This window comes from Capsicum annuum, chromosome 4 (assembly GCF_002878395.1).
Source record: "Capsicum annuum cultivar UCD-10X-F1 chromosome 4, UCD10Xv1.1, whole genome shotgun sequence".
Lineage (NCBI taxonomy): Eukaryota > Viridiplantae > Streptophyta > Magnoliopsida > Solanales > Solanaceae > Capsicum > Capsicum annuum.
In genome coordinates, this window is record NC_061114.1 from 181,462,966 (window position 1) to 181,480,181 (window position 17,216).

The following is a 17,216-nucleotide window of genomic DNA, read 5'->3' on the forward strand; positions in this document are numbered from 1 at the left end:
GACATTTGGAAGTGATTAATTAATCTTTGAAGCAATGCAACAAGATTTTTTGGCGTTGAAATCATGGTACTTCCTGTGAATATATGGCATCTACTTTGGTAATAATGTCAAACTGGATTCATGTCGCTGTTACACTGTAGATTTAATTTCCTTTTTTTATTTTGTGATTCTTATATTCATTTGGGTCGAGTAATTCAAATTCACATCGCATAAGACTCATTAAATGAAGAAACACTTTCATTATCAGGGGTCAAATCCGTGACTTTGAGTTACGGATGAAGCCATCTCATTTATCTCACGTTAACCCTCTCGATGATTATATTCAACTTTTGAGTTATTAGAAACTTTCTTTTCATGATTAATTGATGGAATTTAACTTCTTTTTTCATACTCGAGTTCTATTCTTTCTCGCTATATGGTTGTTTTGTATCGTATTGAAGGGTTTAGGACAGCTGGTTTTAGATGTTAGTACGACTCTATTTTGTAAATATCCTAGAAAATTGCCATCCTTCCAAAATCAGAAATAGCAGAAGATGCAAGAAACTTTTTTTTTTTTTTTTTTGGTAACTGATGCAAGAAACTATTTGACAAGTGGAGTGGAGTTTTATATTGGTTGCATTATGACTGGTTTAATCTAAATTTGACCAAATTCATGGGAGAAAGTTAAAGATTTAAAGTTTGTGGATTTGAAATTCTAACGTTTTTTTAAGTTATTAGGTTTTAAATCAATAATTTATCCATATTCAATTAATTGCTTAAAATAAATGCTGAATGTATATCGAAAGCTACGCCCACCTGTGAATTCATGTAACCTAAAAACCTATAAGTGGATTAGATCATGATTTATGCATTTACTTAATTCGTTTACAACCTCTTAATTTTGATCCAATTCGTTCATTTGACACCTTCTTGAGCCAAGGGTCTATCGGAAACAGCCTCTCTACTTCTTTAGAGTTAGCGGTATGGACTGCGTACATCTTACCCTTCCCAAACCCCACTTTGTGGGAGCACATTGGGTTTGTTGTTGTTGTCGTCGTTCATTTGACACCTTAATATTTACGCTAACCGGAAGTCCACAGGCCACAGCAATTCATGCAGGGTGGGCGCCTTATCATTTGTGAGGACATATAAAAGCTAATTGTTTGGTAAGCTAGAAACTTTGGGAAGAATGATTCCAATGAATTTAATGAACCAGACTGCGATATTTGATGAAGCTTCATCTCCATAAGGTGGAGCATAATGCGTCCCAAAATTAATCATGTTTACTAGATATGGAAGATAATAGCTCCACTTATTTTCTTTTTAAGCTAAAGTTGTAGCATAATAATTTTTCTTTTATGTGATGATTGAGATTAATTTAGTGCATACACCAGCCCAGCCCAACAGTGCTTCCCAACTATGGACCACTGTTTTATTGACATATTTCGGAAAAAAAGCCAAGAGGTTCCCTTAGTAGGGTTTCATTTACAAAACAAACTATGATAAATAGACCTTAAGTCTATATGTGATCATATTTTCAAGCAAGCCATCCTGACTTGGCTTTGGGTTATTGCTTTTCAAATCTGAAATCCACTCTAATATTTGATTATAAAAAAAGCAAGCCGATGCACTAAAGATTATGTTGTGCCGGAGTCCATGAAAGGGCTATATCGCAAGGGTATATTGTATGCAGCCTTATCTTGCATTTCTACATGAGGTTGTTTCCACAGCTTGAAAATATGACCTCCAGATTGCATGGCAACAACGTTACCAATTACGCCATGATTTGCCCTCAATATCTAATCATGCACAATAGAAAGCATAAAGAACCCAATATCTCAACTAATATGTAGCTTTGTCCGGTTATGAATCGACACAAGTGGTTTAAATTGTTGAAATAAATAAGAGAAAAAAGTGCAACCACAATCCAAAATCATGTCTTCAAAGAGCAATTTCCCATCAGAAGTATCTTATCATCAGCAAGGTATTATTTTCAAACTCTATAGTGCCCACAACCGGATGCTTCACAATAATACATAATGATGCTCAGCCGCATAAAAGACGTTGAACAATATCTAACTGCAGTTTATAAAACAAGTATATGGCATAGCATTTCATGTAACTAGTATTGATAATGGTACAAAGTGAACTGATCAGAATCACTCACAGCCTGCAACACTACCCATTACATATAAATATATACAAGCCTCTATGCTAGTTACTAGCCTTTTGACATTTTCAACCCCTGTTACTGAAGTTCATCAAGCTAGGTTGGGTCTGACCACCAATATTTTGGGAACTTGTGTTAGATTGAGGCTGCTGCTGCTGTTGTGAATGGAGATTACCACATTGGACAAATGACTGCGGCTGGGGAGGGAAATGTGGACGCGGCCCCCTGGTTCCATTTGCAGCTGTCATTTGACCAGCTGCTATCTTTAGCCGCTGCAATTCTTCCCTCAAAGCTTCATTCAGGGCTGGAAATTATTCACACACATGTCAATACAACGAATAGCAGTGAAAATTGTACTTCTTAAGTTATTATAAGGCATACCATCTCTAAGATGGGCTTGTTGTTCCAAAGCTTGCAACCGTAGCTTGAGTTCTTTGTTCTCAGTAGTCAATCCACTATTGTCTCTCTGCATCATCATACGGAAATGACATGAAAATGATTAAGGATATGTTAATTGCTATTATGTTTCTTGACAACAGTGTTAGCAATAGCTTAATTTGCAGTGGTAAAATTCCACTCAGCAACACACAAATACAGTTGATACATGTCTACAGAAATGTCCACAACTTGAAACTGTGATTTTGCACGCACAGCATATGCACTCGTGGATAAATGGATCATCCTAATGTACGTAAAATGGATCATCCTAATGTACGTAACCCACCCAAACTAATGAGAATGAGGGCAAAAAGGCCACTGTTGACCAAAATAATTTTTAAAAAAGGAAACCAAAAAAGACAAGGAGCATTCAGAAATACAAGCACAGAAAACCTTCAGTAAGACAAACTGCAGACTACACCACACAACCACATATGCATAATTTTGTGGCTAATGAAAAAAGAGAGTAAAGGAGTAGCATAGAGATAATTTCTCAACCAAAAGTTCAGAGTTTAAAAAAAAATGACGACTTTTGAAACATACTTGGATATTCTAATGATGCTAGAAAACAAGATAACAATGAGAACCTGATAACTGATGATGACTATTCCTACAATAAAAGTAGTTCATTATTTAGCATCAAAGAGGAGTGCAATAGCTTAGAAACGCCTACTTGCCTGACCATATATATAATAGTGGGTGGAAAAGAAAAGATTTGACTGAAATTTTTCCTGTATACTAAGAAAAGTTATGCTTTACTTGATTAGCACCAAAGAGAAGCGCAACAACTATGAAAAGCCTGATTTCCTGTATTTTCCTCCCCCTCCATCTTGCTAATGCTCACACAACTTCCCCTTCACTGATTCTATGCATTCAAACCTTCATGGGGCCACACGATCTCACTTTTCCAAGTGCCTGCAACAGCGCCCTCCATATGGCAGTAGGCTTCCCAATTCTCCAATTCCCCTCCCTCTTTCTTGACTGTCGTACTCACTCACTCCCTTTCCCATAGACGCCCAATCTCTTCCCAAGCCATGGCACCATCTCTCTCTTCTCCAGTTCCCCACCATTACCATTTTTAGCCCTAAGCATTCCACATCACTTGCAAAAGAGGGCAGGAAAATGAACTTAATACTCACTCAGTCGAAAAGAATCCTAATCCTAAGTAAATTAACAAAAAAAATGTGAAGAAAAATGAAATGATTGCTGCCAACGTAGTCATAATAGTTTGGCGAGCCCTCATTCTTGCTTCTTTGATGGCAGGGTTAATTTTCTGCAAGCAGGAAATATCCGAACCTCCATTACTTTTAGCCAAAGGTCGCTTCACTCTTAACCATCCATGCTATATTGAATATTTTGATCATCCACCAATGTTTCTTTCAGTCACTTTGTTATTGATCGTATGTTTCTTCCCTAAGTTTGAAGTTCTTCACCAAATTGGTCTGCCAACTTTTGCCCCTTTTACTTCTTAGCTTGCTGACAGTAGGATTCTTTATTCTTCAGCGTGGTCTTCTCATTAGTAACATAAACAATCAATTGCTTGGCCCGTAAATTGGTATTTAAATATATTTTCCTTCATCTATCCACATGATGCAAACCCTTTAAAAATCAACACATACACACACCTTCACAATCATCGGCACTCCTTCCCCTTCCCTAGCTTCGCTCTTCGCTAATATCTGCAACCCTGACCCTCTTCCTGAAGGCTACCCTCTCCTCCTTATGCACCACTAACACCTACACTCATTGCATCACCAGCGCTCCTCAGCATCAAGTCTTACAAACCCTTCTCAAGCTATGTGATGCCCCCTCCTTGGTTGCAGAGCTCCCTATCCTGCTCTACTCATCAATTCTCTAATTTCTCAATCTCAATGCTCTCTCTTCACAAAAGCTACTTTCTCATCCCCAAGCCAAAACATGAGTAAATACAAGACCATAAACATAGCACTTATTTAACTTTTTAATCTACTTTTTCCAATAAGCGTTATTCACAACCCAAAAAAGGGGGGAAAAGAAGATTTATTTCTTTTAATTTTATGATTGTAATTTACTGCTAGTCGAGTAGTGGGGTGTTTTTATCCAAAAGAGCACTTAAGTTTCAACCTTCTTCGATGACAAAGGTCAGCTTTCCTTCAAGAGGAAATAACCCATTTCAATTTCAGAAAGCTAATGTTTGCTGATTCAAGCATAACCATCCAGTTACATTGGATCAACTACACGTACAGTCAACCAAGATCCCAGCCCAAAGTATCAACACTGTCGCCAACTGGGTTAATCACTTGCTGGGATTGGACTATGAAACTATGCTTGGATCTTATTTCAATCTCCCAGAAAATAACCTAATGATATGAGCTTTACATATCCAATTATGTTAATTGTAGGCAAACACATTTACTATCCCTCTGTTCTTTCTGATCAACTGAAGAAATGATCCTAATCTACAGAACCTACTGAAACTACAAAATTGAGCCTTAATTTTCAGTAATCAATTTCGGCATTCATAACCACTGATCTTTAATTACAAGAAGGTACAAGAATACAGACAGATCATTTTATAAAGACATCTATTAGAAAGTCATTCTACCAAAATTCTTATGGCAACAAATTGATCAGAATAAGAAAACCACGTAGTTCATTTTTTGACCCCGAATAAAATCCCATAAGAATATAAAATCGTAAGATCCTCATTCATTATCAAGGCGATGAATGAATTGAGATAATTCGAGTTAAATAAAACAAATCATACAAACAAGAGAGCAGTCTTGATTTGAAGAAGTTGTGACTCAGACCCACATACATGATACATGTAATCACATATCTTAACACAAGAAGCTATTGAGTCTCTAAGATCAATTCATAAAACAAATCTCGTAACTAAAATATATATTGGATATACTCTTTGTTTATTGTATGATAACATGAGAAGCTATTGAATTTCTAAGGTTACTTCATAAAACAGAATTTGATAACCATGAAGAGTACTGCATATAGTCATTTTGCCTATTAAAAGAAGGAAGAAGAGTACTGTATATAGTCCCCCAATTTTGTACCTGCAGAACCGTGATTTGTGCAGATAGATTAGTAGCTTCAGTCTGCAGAGTCTGCACCTTCCTCTCCAGTTCATTAGTATAACGGATTTTCCGCTCCTTAGAACGTGCAGCAGATTGTCTGTTTGCAAGAATCCTGTAATATTGCAGAACCAAAGATGAGTTTCTACAAAAGCTTAAAACAAAGTTAAATGCTAGAACTGTTATCTATAAGGGGCCATAGTATTTTAAGGAAAACGGAAAACATACAAAAAAACAAGACAATAAAGTTGGGAAGCCATGCTATGTAACAATGACACACTAAAAACTTTTGCGCGAAAAATTTCAGATTACTATGTTGACAATGAAAGATCGTCAGCAACCAATAGTTTCCAAATCTTCCCATCTCTTACCATACAGGTAACACCACTTCACTAAAGAATACATTATAGTTAGCACTACATTTTCTTTCATCTTAAATCGGCATACAAGGTACAATAGTATCTCTTCATTAACTCAGTATTCCGACTTCTCCTCTAAGGGCCTATCCACTGCTTTTAAGTGGTATAGTAACCCCTCCCGCCCTCCTCCTTCTTTCCCAATACAAAAAGTTCACTTGATTCAGGTCAAGACCAATCTGCCTGAGTTAAATATCCTGGCCATTCACATATAATTTACTGGAATCTTGTTTCATTTTCCACAAGAGAGAATTGTTGCAAATGATCACCAACATACTTCTTTCTTAAATCACATCCTTTCCTTTTCTTCTTTTCCATCCAATTGAGTGAGAGAATACGGAAACTCATATAATTTCACAAGAATTTACACTTGACAACTCCATTATACCAAGTCAAACATGCTCTTTACAACTAAAATACTATACATATTTGGCATTCCAACGAAAAAGCAAATCACTTAAAAACCAAGAAATATAGCAACCATCTATTTTGCTCGAGAATTTTGAAAAAATCAAATACTTTGAAGAGACATTTCCTCTTCATCATCAGAGCTAAGTTTAACTCCAAGTAAAACTCTTAACCAAACCAAGGAAAACCTCAACCCCAAAAAATTTCACACTACAACTGAGACAACTGCATACAAAATTGAAGAAAAAAAGGGAACTTCATGAAATTTCAAACCTTAATCACTAGAGCTAAGTATAATACCAGAGTGAAACTCCTAACCAAACAAAAATAAAAACCTCAAGCCCAAAATTTTTTGAAACAGATATTTCCTCTTAATCATTAGAGCTAAGTATAATTCCAAAGTAAATCTCTCACAGCACCCCCCACAAAAAAAAAAAAAAAAAAAAAAATTTCAAACCCAAAGTTTCAATACTACAATTGAACAACTGCATATACAATTGAAAAAAAGAGAACTTTATTAAAGTTCAAAGCTTAAGCATTAGAACTAAGAACAATTCCAAAGTAAAACTCTTTTAACCAAACAAAAAATAAAACCTCAACTCCTTAAAATTTAGAAGAGACACTTCCTCTTAATGAGCCAAGTATAATTCCAAAATAATACTCTTAAACAAACCCCCACACACCAATAAAGAAAAACACCCTAAAATTTTGGAGAGACATCTCCTGCTAATCATTAGAGCTAATTATAATTCCAAGTAAAAAAAAAAAATCTTAACCAAAAAAAAAAAAAGAACCTCGACCCCTAAAAATTTCACACAAAATTGGATTTTTATAATAAAAGTTGAAACCTTTTAGCTCTCTTGGGATCAATTAAAGCCAATTCAGCAAGGCGATCAGGCGCCATAGCTTTCTTAACAGAACTCTCAGCTTCAAACGACGCCGTACTAAAAGAACCATCCATCGAATTACTATGCCTATGCCGCGAACCCGAACCCGAACCCGAACCCATCACCCACTTCTCTTCTTCCTTCGCCGCCGCCGGTGTTGTCGCTGCTCCAACATCACCAAACTCCAACCCATCAAAAAAGTCAGCGTCAACTGACAGACTCCGGAAATGATTCAACGGTCTAGGGTTTTGATCACCACCAGACGGTCCAGCAAAAAGGGGTCCGGTTGATGACGAGTCAGCCGAATTAGCCGGCTGCTGCATATGTGTATCAGCCGACGGCGCAGAAATGTCGATGTTGAAGTCAGCAACGACGTCGTCCAGTAGAATATCATCGTCAAAGTCCGGGAACCGGAAGAAAGTCTCCGATTGAGCTCGACGGTGACGGGCAATACGGGTAGGAGTATCGGGCATCTGGTCAAGGTCAGTTCGACCCGCTAGAAATGGAGCGGGTATGGGCTTTCCGGCGAACTTCGGGTCCATTGAAAAAGAGTCCAGATCAATTGGTGGGGGCGGGGTGGCGTGTAGAAGAAGATGGGGAAAGAAGAGAACCGTTGGTGAAAGAGCAAAAATCACATGGGAGGGATTATTGACCTTCAAAGTCCAAACACTTAAATAATCGAGTAAAATAGGTTTCAGTATCTTATTGACCATAGTGTAAAACCTTTTTTTTTTTTCCTGGATAAGCATTTTAAATACATGTAATTCTCTTTATTTGCTCTCCTTTTTTTTTTTTTTTTTAATTGATGTAGTAACTAACACTTTGTTTGGATGGTGGTTTGTTCTGATTTCATAACGTACGGTATTATATGGTATATTATAATATAGTACAGTATAATAGAATATAATATTTGGATAGAGTGTATTGTTCACAGTTATTTAATAATAGTTTTATTATTTAATTTGATTGTATGCTATTGTATTCTAATTGGTAAGTTTACTAAAATACTCTTAATTATTATAAATATTTAATGTATCAATAATTATTAATAAAATAATTTTTTTCTACTAATTTATTATAATTATGCCATATAGATATATTAAATTATTAAATTCATGTAAATTCTAACAAAGTCAATAAAATAGTAGATCAAATAAATATAACTGGATTTATTTTTTACAGTAACAAATTTTATTTTTTTATATTTTGAGATGTGACACCGACGACAAGTAAAAAGTTTAAATATACTTTTTGTGTATGCTATGGATGTGTTCGGTATGAAATCCCCCCCAAAAAATATTTTTCAAGAAAATAAATTATTTCTTAATTATTTTCTTGTGTTCGTAACACAAGTAGAATTTTTTTTTCTCTAAAAGTATTTGTGTATATTTAACACAAAATAATAAAAATGTATATGATAAAAGATGATGGAGTTAAGAAATTGAATCTTTTTTAAAGAAATATTTGGGGTGGGAGTAGTGAAGTAGGGGTTGGGATAGGTGTAGGGGGTAAGAAAAAAGTTCTAAGTTTTTTCTTTTAAAAAAATTAATTAAAAAATTATATTCTTTTTTGTGTGCGCGTAGGGGGGAGGGCAGGAAGGGGGAGCTGGTAGGGGGGTGTAAGAAAATTTTCTTTAAATTTTTTTTTTTTTTAAAAAAAAATTGTGTGTGTGGAGGGAGGGCTAGTAGGTGGTTTGGGGATGAGGGTCGGGTAAGAATAAGTTTTTGAAATATTTTTTAAAAAAATTGAGTGGGGTAGGGTCGGGTCGAGGTGGGGGGAGAGGGTGAGGTTGAAGGGGTTGGGGGTTGGAGTAGAAGGATAAAATAAGATTATATAATATTAAGTATGAATATAATTGAAAAACAAATAAGCTAATCATGAGATACCACTAAATCGGTGGTTACATAAAATGGGGATTTTCATGATTACCAAATTATGAAATTAAATCATACCATATCATATATTTTAAGAAACAATCAAAATAAACATGGTTCTCTAAAAAATTATACCATATCATGGAAAACCTCCATTCAAACAAAGGGTAAAAAGCGATAAGGACAATTTTATACTACTATTTTTTAAATATAATAAATTTAATGCTTTGAAAAATGAATTAGATAATGAATTATATTTAATGTGAAGAGTAGAATAGATAAAAATAAATAAATTATTTATTAATTTTGTAAACTAAACAAATATTATTGGATATTTTAAAATAGAAAAATAGACAAGTAAAAATAAATGGGGAGGTAAGAAAATGGATAGGAAATAGTATAAAACTGTTTTTTAGTCAAATGTAAGATACAAGAATTGATTCAACTACATAGTATTAGGTTAATTCTTAATTCATCATGAAATACAATGTTTTTCAATTGATAATGAATTATATTTAATATGAAGAGTAGAATAGATAAAAATAAATAAATTATTTATTAATATAAACTAAATAAATATTATTGAACATTTCAAAATAGAAAAATAAACAAGTAAAAATAGATGGGGAGGTAAGAAAATGGATAGGAAATAGTATAAAACTGTTTTTTAGTCAAATGTAACATACAAAAATTGATTCAACTACATAGTCATTAGGTGAATTCTTAATTCATCATGAAATAATAATATATCGCATAACTTAGATTCACTTAGAGTCGTTTGGAATTGCTGTTACAAAAATACTGAGAAGCATTTTTATAAAATAATTTTTTAGAAAAATGCTTTTAAAAAAAATAATTTGTGTTTGATAAATTCATTTGAAAAGTGTTTTTGATAAATAAAATTGTGTTTGAATAATTTTTTTCAAGAAGTGTTTTTTTGAGATAAATAACCAAAAAGGACATCTATCAGCAGACCTTTATTGCTAAAATCAATTTATAGAGAAAATTTATTTTAAATATCTATCATAAGATTTTTAATTTAATTTTTTAATTTAATTAAAAAGTACTTACTCTAAAATTTTCAATCAATATTTATATATATAAATACATTAAAAAATATTGATAAATATTCTGAAAAATCATTTTATAAAAGTGTTTCGCAAATAAACAGCTTTGTAACAGTAATTCCAAATAGGCTCTAAGTGTTGAATGGGAAATGTTCTTTAAAGAGATTAAAACAAAGACGACAAGTAAGAGGGGGACAAGAGAAATAAATTTTCATGTTAATTTCTTTTCGTTTCTGTTGATACCTTTCTTTTTATCAACAGATAAATATGATAAATAAAAGTTCTCAATAATTTCATTCCTAATTTTATCACGCAATATCTTCATACTAATAGAAGATTTGTTTTGTATTTTATCACGTTGATATCTTTCTTTTTCTTCTTGTATCACTCTCACTATTACTTTTTTTTTTAGCTTCAATTAATTCTTCTAAACCATCAATAGTTACAAATTCTTCATTATTTATTGGGGTATCAAACTCAAATGGTTGCCCAGATTGAAACCATCTACTCCCTTGTATACCATCTGGTAAAATTCCAGATAATAGTGCCCACGTATGTTCGCCAGTAGCAACAACATCCTTAAAACATATCTCCATTTGAGTTCGATATTGTAAGCCATTTTCTTTAAATTTCTCCACATCGGGATTTTTCTACAATGATGAGAAGCAATAAGATATGTTATTAGTGACCAAAATAACATAATAACTTATCAAGTTTAAGTGAATAATATGTAATAAGATTAGAAGTACCTTTATTTTTTTTATCCCACCATACGACACTCGCTTGCATGATTTTCTTCTCGCTATTTCATCCTAAACCAGTTTTCTTTCCAACAACAGTGTCCCATTCTTACCAAGTGGTTTTAAGATTATCCATTTATTCTTCAATTTGACTTTGTCATCATTTTTTTCGATTATAGCATTGAATCTTGTCACCAATTTAGTCCATCCAGTGTTGTTGAAGTGGGTACCAGAGCGATTTTCAGTGATAACTTCATCCACACATAAATTTAAAATTAACTCTACGTTTTCTATACTCTATTTAGCCTTCTTAACATTACACATTTTCTATGCATTAGAGATATATGATTAATAATAATAACATTACACAAAAAAGTGAAATAAAAATATTATTGTCAAAATAAAAATTTAACAAAATCTAAGAATTTTATAAACAACGATATTATCACGTATGCTCTTATACGTATGCACATGAAAAATCTAGTTCTATCATGATAATTATTAAAAAAATCATACCTTAAAGTGAGAAAACAATCTTGATTCAAACAATAACTTATTATAGAGGAGATGATTTTATATTTTGAAGAGCAGTAGAGTATATGTATATATGAGAAATATTATCTGTATTTATAGATGAAGGAGAAAGTGTGTAGTATGATAAACTCATTAAATGAGTAGAAGATTTGAAGAAAAGGTCAAAAAAAAAAAATTAAAAATAGAATCAATTTGTTTTTTGTTACTTTATTTTTTGGATATATTTTACTGTGCCAAAATTTACTAAAAGTAAGCAAACATTATATTCATACTTACAAATATCTAAATGAGATTATATTTGTTATTTGTTACCTTTTCTTTTGGATATATTTTTACCGTGTCAATTCTAAAACTAAGTAATATATGTATACTACATGATAACAAATATTTGTTATCTTTTTTAAAAAATGTATATTTTTACTGTGTAAAAATTTACTACAAATAAACAATCATCATATTCATATATATACACACACACATACATACACTACATTGTAACAAGTATGACAATCTTCATGAATTATTTATTCAAAATTAAATATTAAAAAAAAATTATATGTGCTGTCAAAATACAATCTTGTAACATGATTCATCTGTCAATTGTTATTATAAATAATAAATAATAAAAAGTTATATATTCTTTAGTCGTCATTATCAATGATATTTTAAAATTTATTTAAAGAAATTGAGTGAAATTAAAATAACAATATATAAATCATAAAGAATTATGACATAAATATGAAATGTAAAATTTTAAAAATCAAACGTATTAATTAAACTTGTAAGATATGTTAATTAATTAATAAGGAATATATATATATATATATATATATAGTCATTAAAAAATAATTTTCTGCTTCTTATTCTGTTTTTTTTTTAAAGCAGAAAAAATGCTTCTGCTTATTTTTAAAAACATTTTTGCAAGTTTATAAAAAACACTCCTCTTTTTTTAAAAAGTACTTTTTTTCTCAAAAAAAAAAGTATTTATTTGGGGAAATAAGCAATCCCAAATACACTTAATTATACTAAAAAAATTAAATAAAATTATAGTGTAGAACGGCGAGTAAATACGAGCTAAAATATCTTAACATCCCAATGTATAAGGCGTACATGAAATAAGTGTTTTACTAACCGAGAAATTAATTCCACGAAATTTTTACGCCTCCTTAATCACTTCAAGATAGTTCGGAGTTTGCTCAAGATTTTTTTACGAATGAAATTAGTATTGATTTTTGTTTAGAGTATTGATGGCGACAAACTTCCACAAATATAGAGGTAGAAATACACAAAAGGAGGGGATAAATAATTCTTATTTTATTTTCATAGTAAATATTGTCAATATGACTAAAACTCGAATTAGTAAAAAATGGATAGCAAATAGTAAGTTAAAATTGCTTAAATTAAAAAACAAAACACAGATACAAGAATTGATTCAACTATATAGTCATAATAGCAAGTCGTTGTTGGTTCGAAATCGAGAGGGCGTCATGCGGAAGCTTAATGTTTGCAAATCTTGAGATAATAAATTAGATGACAAAGAAAACAATATTAAAAAATATTAAATTATTATATATTTTGGCCAATCGACCTACATATTATAAAACCTAATATAAAAAAACATTAAATCTATTGGGAGAAATCTCCCCCTAAACAAAGACTCTTTAAAGAGTACATTGGATGCTATTATGTTATGGTATGAGGAAGGTGTTTTCTATTTATGATGTCTAAAATCTTTCCTCCAAGAAAGAGGTTAGCCAAATATGGAAAAGAATTATATTTTCCTTTTAGAAAAAATAAAAGTAATTATGATTACTTTTATTTTCCTTCCAAGAAAAAGTGAAAACTTAATTTTGGTAAGAAAATCAGGGCAAAAATCCTAACAAATCTCCTCTTTTTGACTTGATTTTCTTCACTTGATCCGCCTTCTTCACATCTTTAATCTTTATTCTTCACATAGTCCTCATCACTGCTGCTTGACATGCTTAAAAATGGAGCTTTTGGGTTAAAAGTATATGAGCCCTTTTCGGGTTAAAAATATTGGAGCCCTTTTGCAGGGTTAAAAGTGAGCTTTATTTTCAAATATGTGACAGCAGGATTGTTGAAAACATGATTAACAATTATCTTCACATGTAGCTTTTAGACATATATCTTCATTATCATCAAATTGATTGCAACTTTGTTCAACAATTTAGCCATCGATTTATTGAACCGTGGGTTCTGATACCACTTGTTGGGTTCGAAATCGAGAGGGCGTCATGTGGAAGCTTAAAGTTTGCAAACCTTGAGACAATAAATTAGATGATAAAGAAAACAATACTAACAAACATTAAATTATTATATATTTTGGCCAATCGGCCTACATATTATAAAATCTAATATAAAAAAATATTAAACTTATTGGGAGAAATCTCCCCTAAACTAAGACTCTTTAAAGACTATATTATGGATGCTATTATGTTATGGTATGAGAAGGGATCTTCTATTTATAAATGTTCAAAACCTTTTCTCCAAGAAAGAGGTTAGTCAAATATAGAAAAAAATTGTATTTTCCTTTTATGAAAAATAAAAGTAATTATGGTTACTTTTATTTTCCTTCCAAGAAAAAATAAAAACTTAATTTTGGTAAGAAAATCAGGTCAAAAATCCTAACACTCCTAACATATTATAAACAAGATTATATCACTTATTGTCAAATATTAAATTAGAACTGAAAAAAAAGAAGAAATACAAATGAAAACATAAATTGAAAAATGAAACACAACATAAAACATGCTTGGAATAAGGGTCAAACAGTCAAATATATAAGGCGGAGTGTTTAAAGAATTGAGACATAGTTTTGCAAGTCTTTCATACCTCCATGATCATTTAAAATATTGATCAGCAACAAGCTTTCACAATAAAAGGTATGAAAAATAGAAAAGCATAGGTTAAATTATTCTTATTCTTATTTTCTTAATAAATATTGCCAATTACTTATGAAGTCTGGTTAACAAATATAATTGGTTTCCTATGAAGAAAATCAGAATTATAATGAGTGAAAAAGAATGGAAATGATGGAACAAAATATAATGGGAGAGGACATAAATTATTTGGCTAAACTCTAGAACAATTGATTATTTAATTGCTTAGCATTATAATCACCATCAATAATTGGGGAGTAATACTGCTAAAGAAGCTTCCTCTTGTCGGGACGATTTGTTGTTTTATATTGAAGTGATTCAATGAGTGTTTATCACTCTTTAACAAAATTATAATGGTTTTGACATTAACAAAGGCCACCAATAAATGATTCGACAAGAAGGAATATAGATGCAATGAATTTAACTAAGTGTTTTTTTTTTTTTTTTAAGGAGATAATTGATAAATTTATTCTCATGTGATTTTGAACACGGGTTTAGAGTGTGTTTGGTACGATGAAAAACTCTTTTTGATTTTTTTTCCCTCATGTTTGATTGACTTAAATATTGTAGAAAATGTTTTCCAAATCAACTTATTTTTCTCAAATCTAAGGATAACGACTTTCATTCAAAAAATAAGGAAAACGTTTTTATGATCCTGTATTAAGAGCTAAATTGGCTAAAGGTATGGGTCATAATTATTATGGAGAGCTCGCATGGCCCAATTATCTTTTATATATTTTTCCAGTAGTAATTCTAGGTACTATTGCATGTAATGTAGGCTTAGCCGTTTTAGAACCATCAATGATTGGTGAACCGGCAGATACATTTGCAACCCCTTTGGAAATCTTACCTGAATGGTATTTCTTTCCTGTATTTCAAATACTTCGTACAGTGCCCAATAAATTGTTGGGGGTTCTTTTAATGGTTTCAGTACCTGCGGGATTATTAACAGTTCAAAACTGTATTTCAACCTCATTCTCAAGTTGAAATATTCATACAACTCTCAAAATCACTCACCACTACCCCGACACCCAATCTCCTACTTCCCCCCACCTTAATATAAAAACATATTTAATTTTTTAAAAATATTTCAATTTTTTTCTCACCCTATCCCTTATGGTGCGACCCGACCGGGGTCTTGTCGTAACAGCGTCCCAGGTAAACCTATCAACTGGACCGAGCAGGCCCGTTTCGGCTTGTTTAGCTTGGTTCGTGTAGAGGGCCCAGCCCGATAGGCCTCCGAGGTACTGGGACGTCTCAGGTGACAGGCCCGGTGGATCGACCCACTAACTAAATCGGACCAGGCCCATCGGTTACCCAGACTGGATCGGACCGACCCGATTAGTAAATATATTTTTTTTTTTTTTTAATTTTGGGCATTGTTGGGTCAGCCTTCCTATGGTCAAATGGACCATTGGCCCCAACGACCATTTGGCCAAATTTGGTCTTTAAAAAAAAACAAGTTAATTCAAATTTTTTTCTATAAATACCCCCAATTCAAAATTCATTTTTCACACAACTCACAATCTCACTCTCTCAATCTCTCTCAAATATTCTAATTATCTTCTAAAGTGCTCAATTTTATTTTTTAATTTTGCGATTACATATACAAGTGGAAGTTTTTTAAAGTTGCAACTTTCGGATACTTTCAAAATTTGGTATTGTCGTTTCAAATCTTACTTTTAATTTTTAATTAGTGTATTAATATTGAATATTTATTTTTATTATTTTGGTGTATTTTGAATATTTTTCAGTTTAATTTATAATATGAATAAATTAAGAAACCTCGATAAGAGTGTCAAAATTTTTTATCTCGAAAGTTATAGTGGTAGTAAAAAATAAATTGGTGGCGGTTCTAATAGAGGTAGTTCAAGTATTAGATATACCCGTTGTAGACACCTAATTTTGTCCCTTCCAAAGACCCAAGTTATTCATTTTTACCCTCATCTTACCATATGTCCTACCCTGTTTGATTATCCCTTCATAAAATGATAAAAATAATAACCCTTAACAAATTTTACCTTGTTTTAATCCTATCCTAACAACTTCTCCAATTAAAAGTGGATACCTCACCACCCCACACCCCTATATCCACGTGGCCCTTTTTCTCTTCACATTTTAATTCCCCTCTAAAGAATAGAGCGGAGGACTCTTTCATTTTCCATTATATACACGGGGGCCCCACAAAAATAGAGGAGGACACCACTCCATATCATCATCTTCATCAAATACACACAAGACCATAGAGATGCCATTTTTTTTCTTTTTTTTTCTTATTCGCAACATACACATACTTATACACACAGTCACGCGCATACACTCTCATCCACGATCGGAAAACACACCCTCTCACCGGAACACGCTCTTTTACGTGAAAACATACACACACGCGCACATAGTAAGGGGAAAAAGACGAATGGGCGACGTTTGGCGAAGATCTGGCGTCGAAATCAGAAAACGACGAGAAATCTGCGTCGCTTTTGAGCTTTTCCGACGACATCCACGCCGAAACCAATTTCCCCATTGTCAATTGGGTTAAAATCAGTCCCAAATCTGTTCTCGTCATTGATTGAATTAGTACAAATGGGCCGTTCCAGTCCCAAATTGATTTTGCGATAATATCGTGTATTGGTTCAGTTTATCCGGTGGGAATTTTTGTTCTGGTCCATAGGTTTACAATTTGGTTCAAAAATTAGGGTACTGTCAGGACTCCGTTGATTTATTTTGGTCAGTCT

The 17,216-nt window shown here is 32.4% G+C and overlaps 1 protein-coding gene across 1 annotated transcript; it reads right to left on the reverse strand.

Annotated features, from left to right (window-relative positions):
• Nucleotides 1-2,043: 2,043 nt before the first annotated feature.
• LOC107867683 (transcription factor VIP1) lies at nt 2,044-8,085 on the reverse strand. The gene is made up of 4 exons (XM_016714034.2): nt 7,328-8,085; nt 5,638-5,770; nt 2,531-2,615; nt 2,044-2,453 (listed from the first exon to the last, which is right to left on the reverse strand). Exons 1-4 carry the CDS (start codon nt 8,077-8,079, stop codon nt 2,218-2,220), a joined length of 1,206 nt encoding a protein of 401 aa, XP_016569520.1. The 5' UTR covers nt 8,080-8,085; the 3' UTR covers nt 2,044-2,217.
• Nucleotides 8,086-17,216: the final 9,131 nt, after the last annotated feature.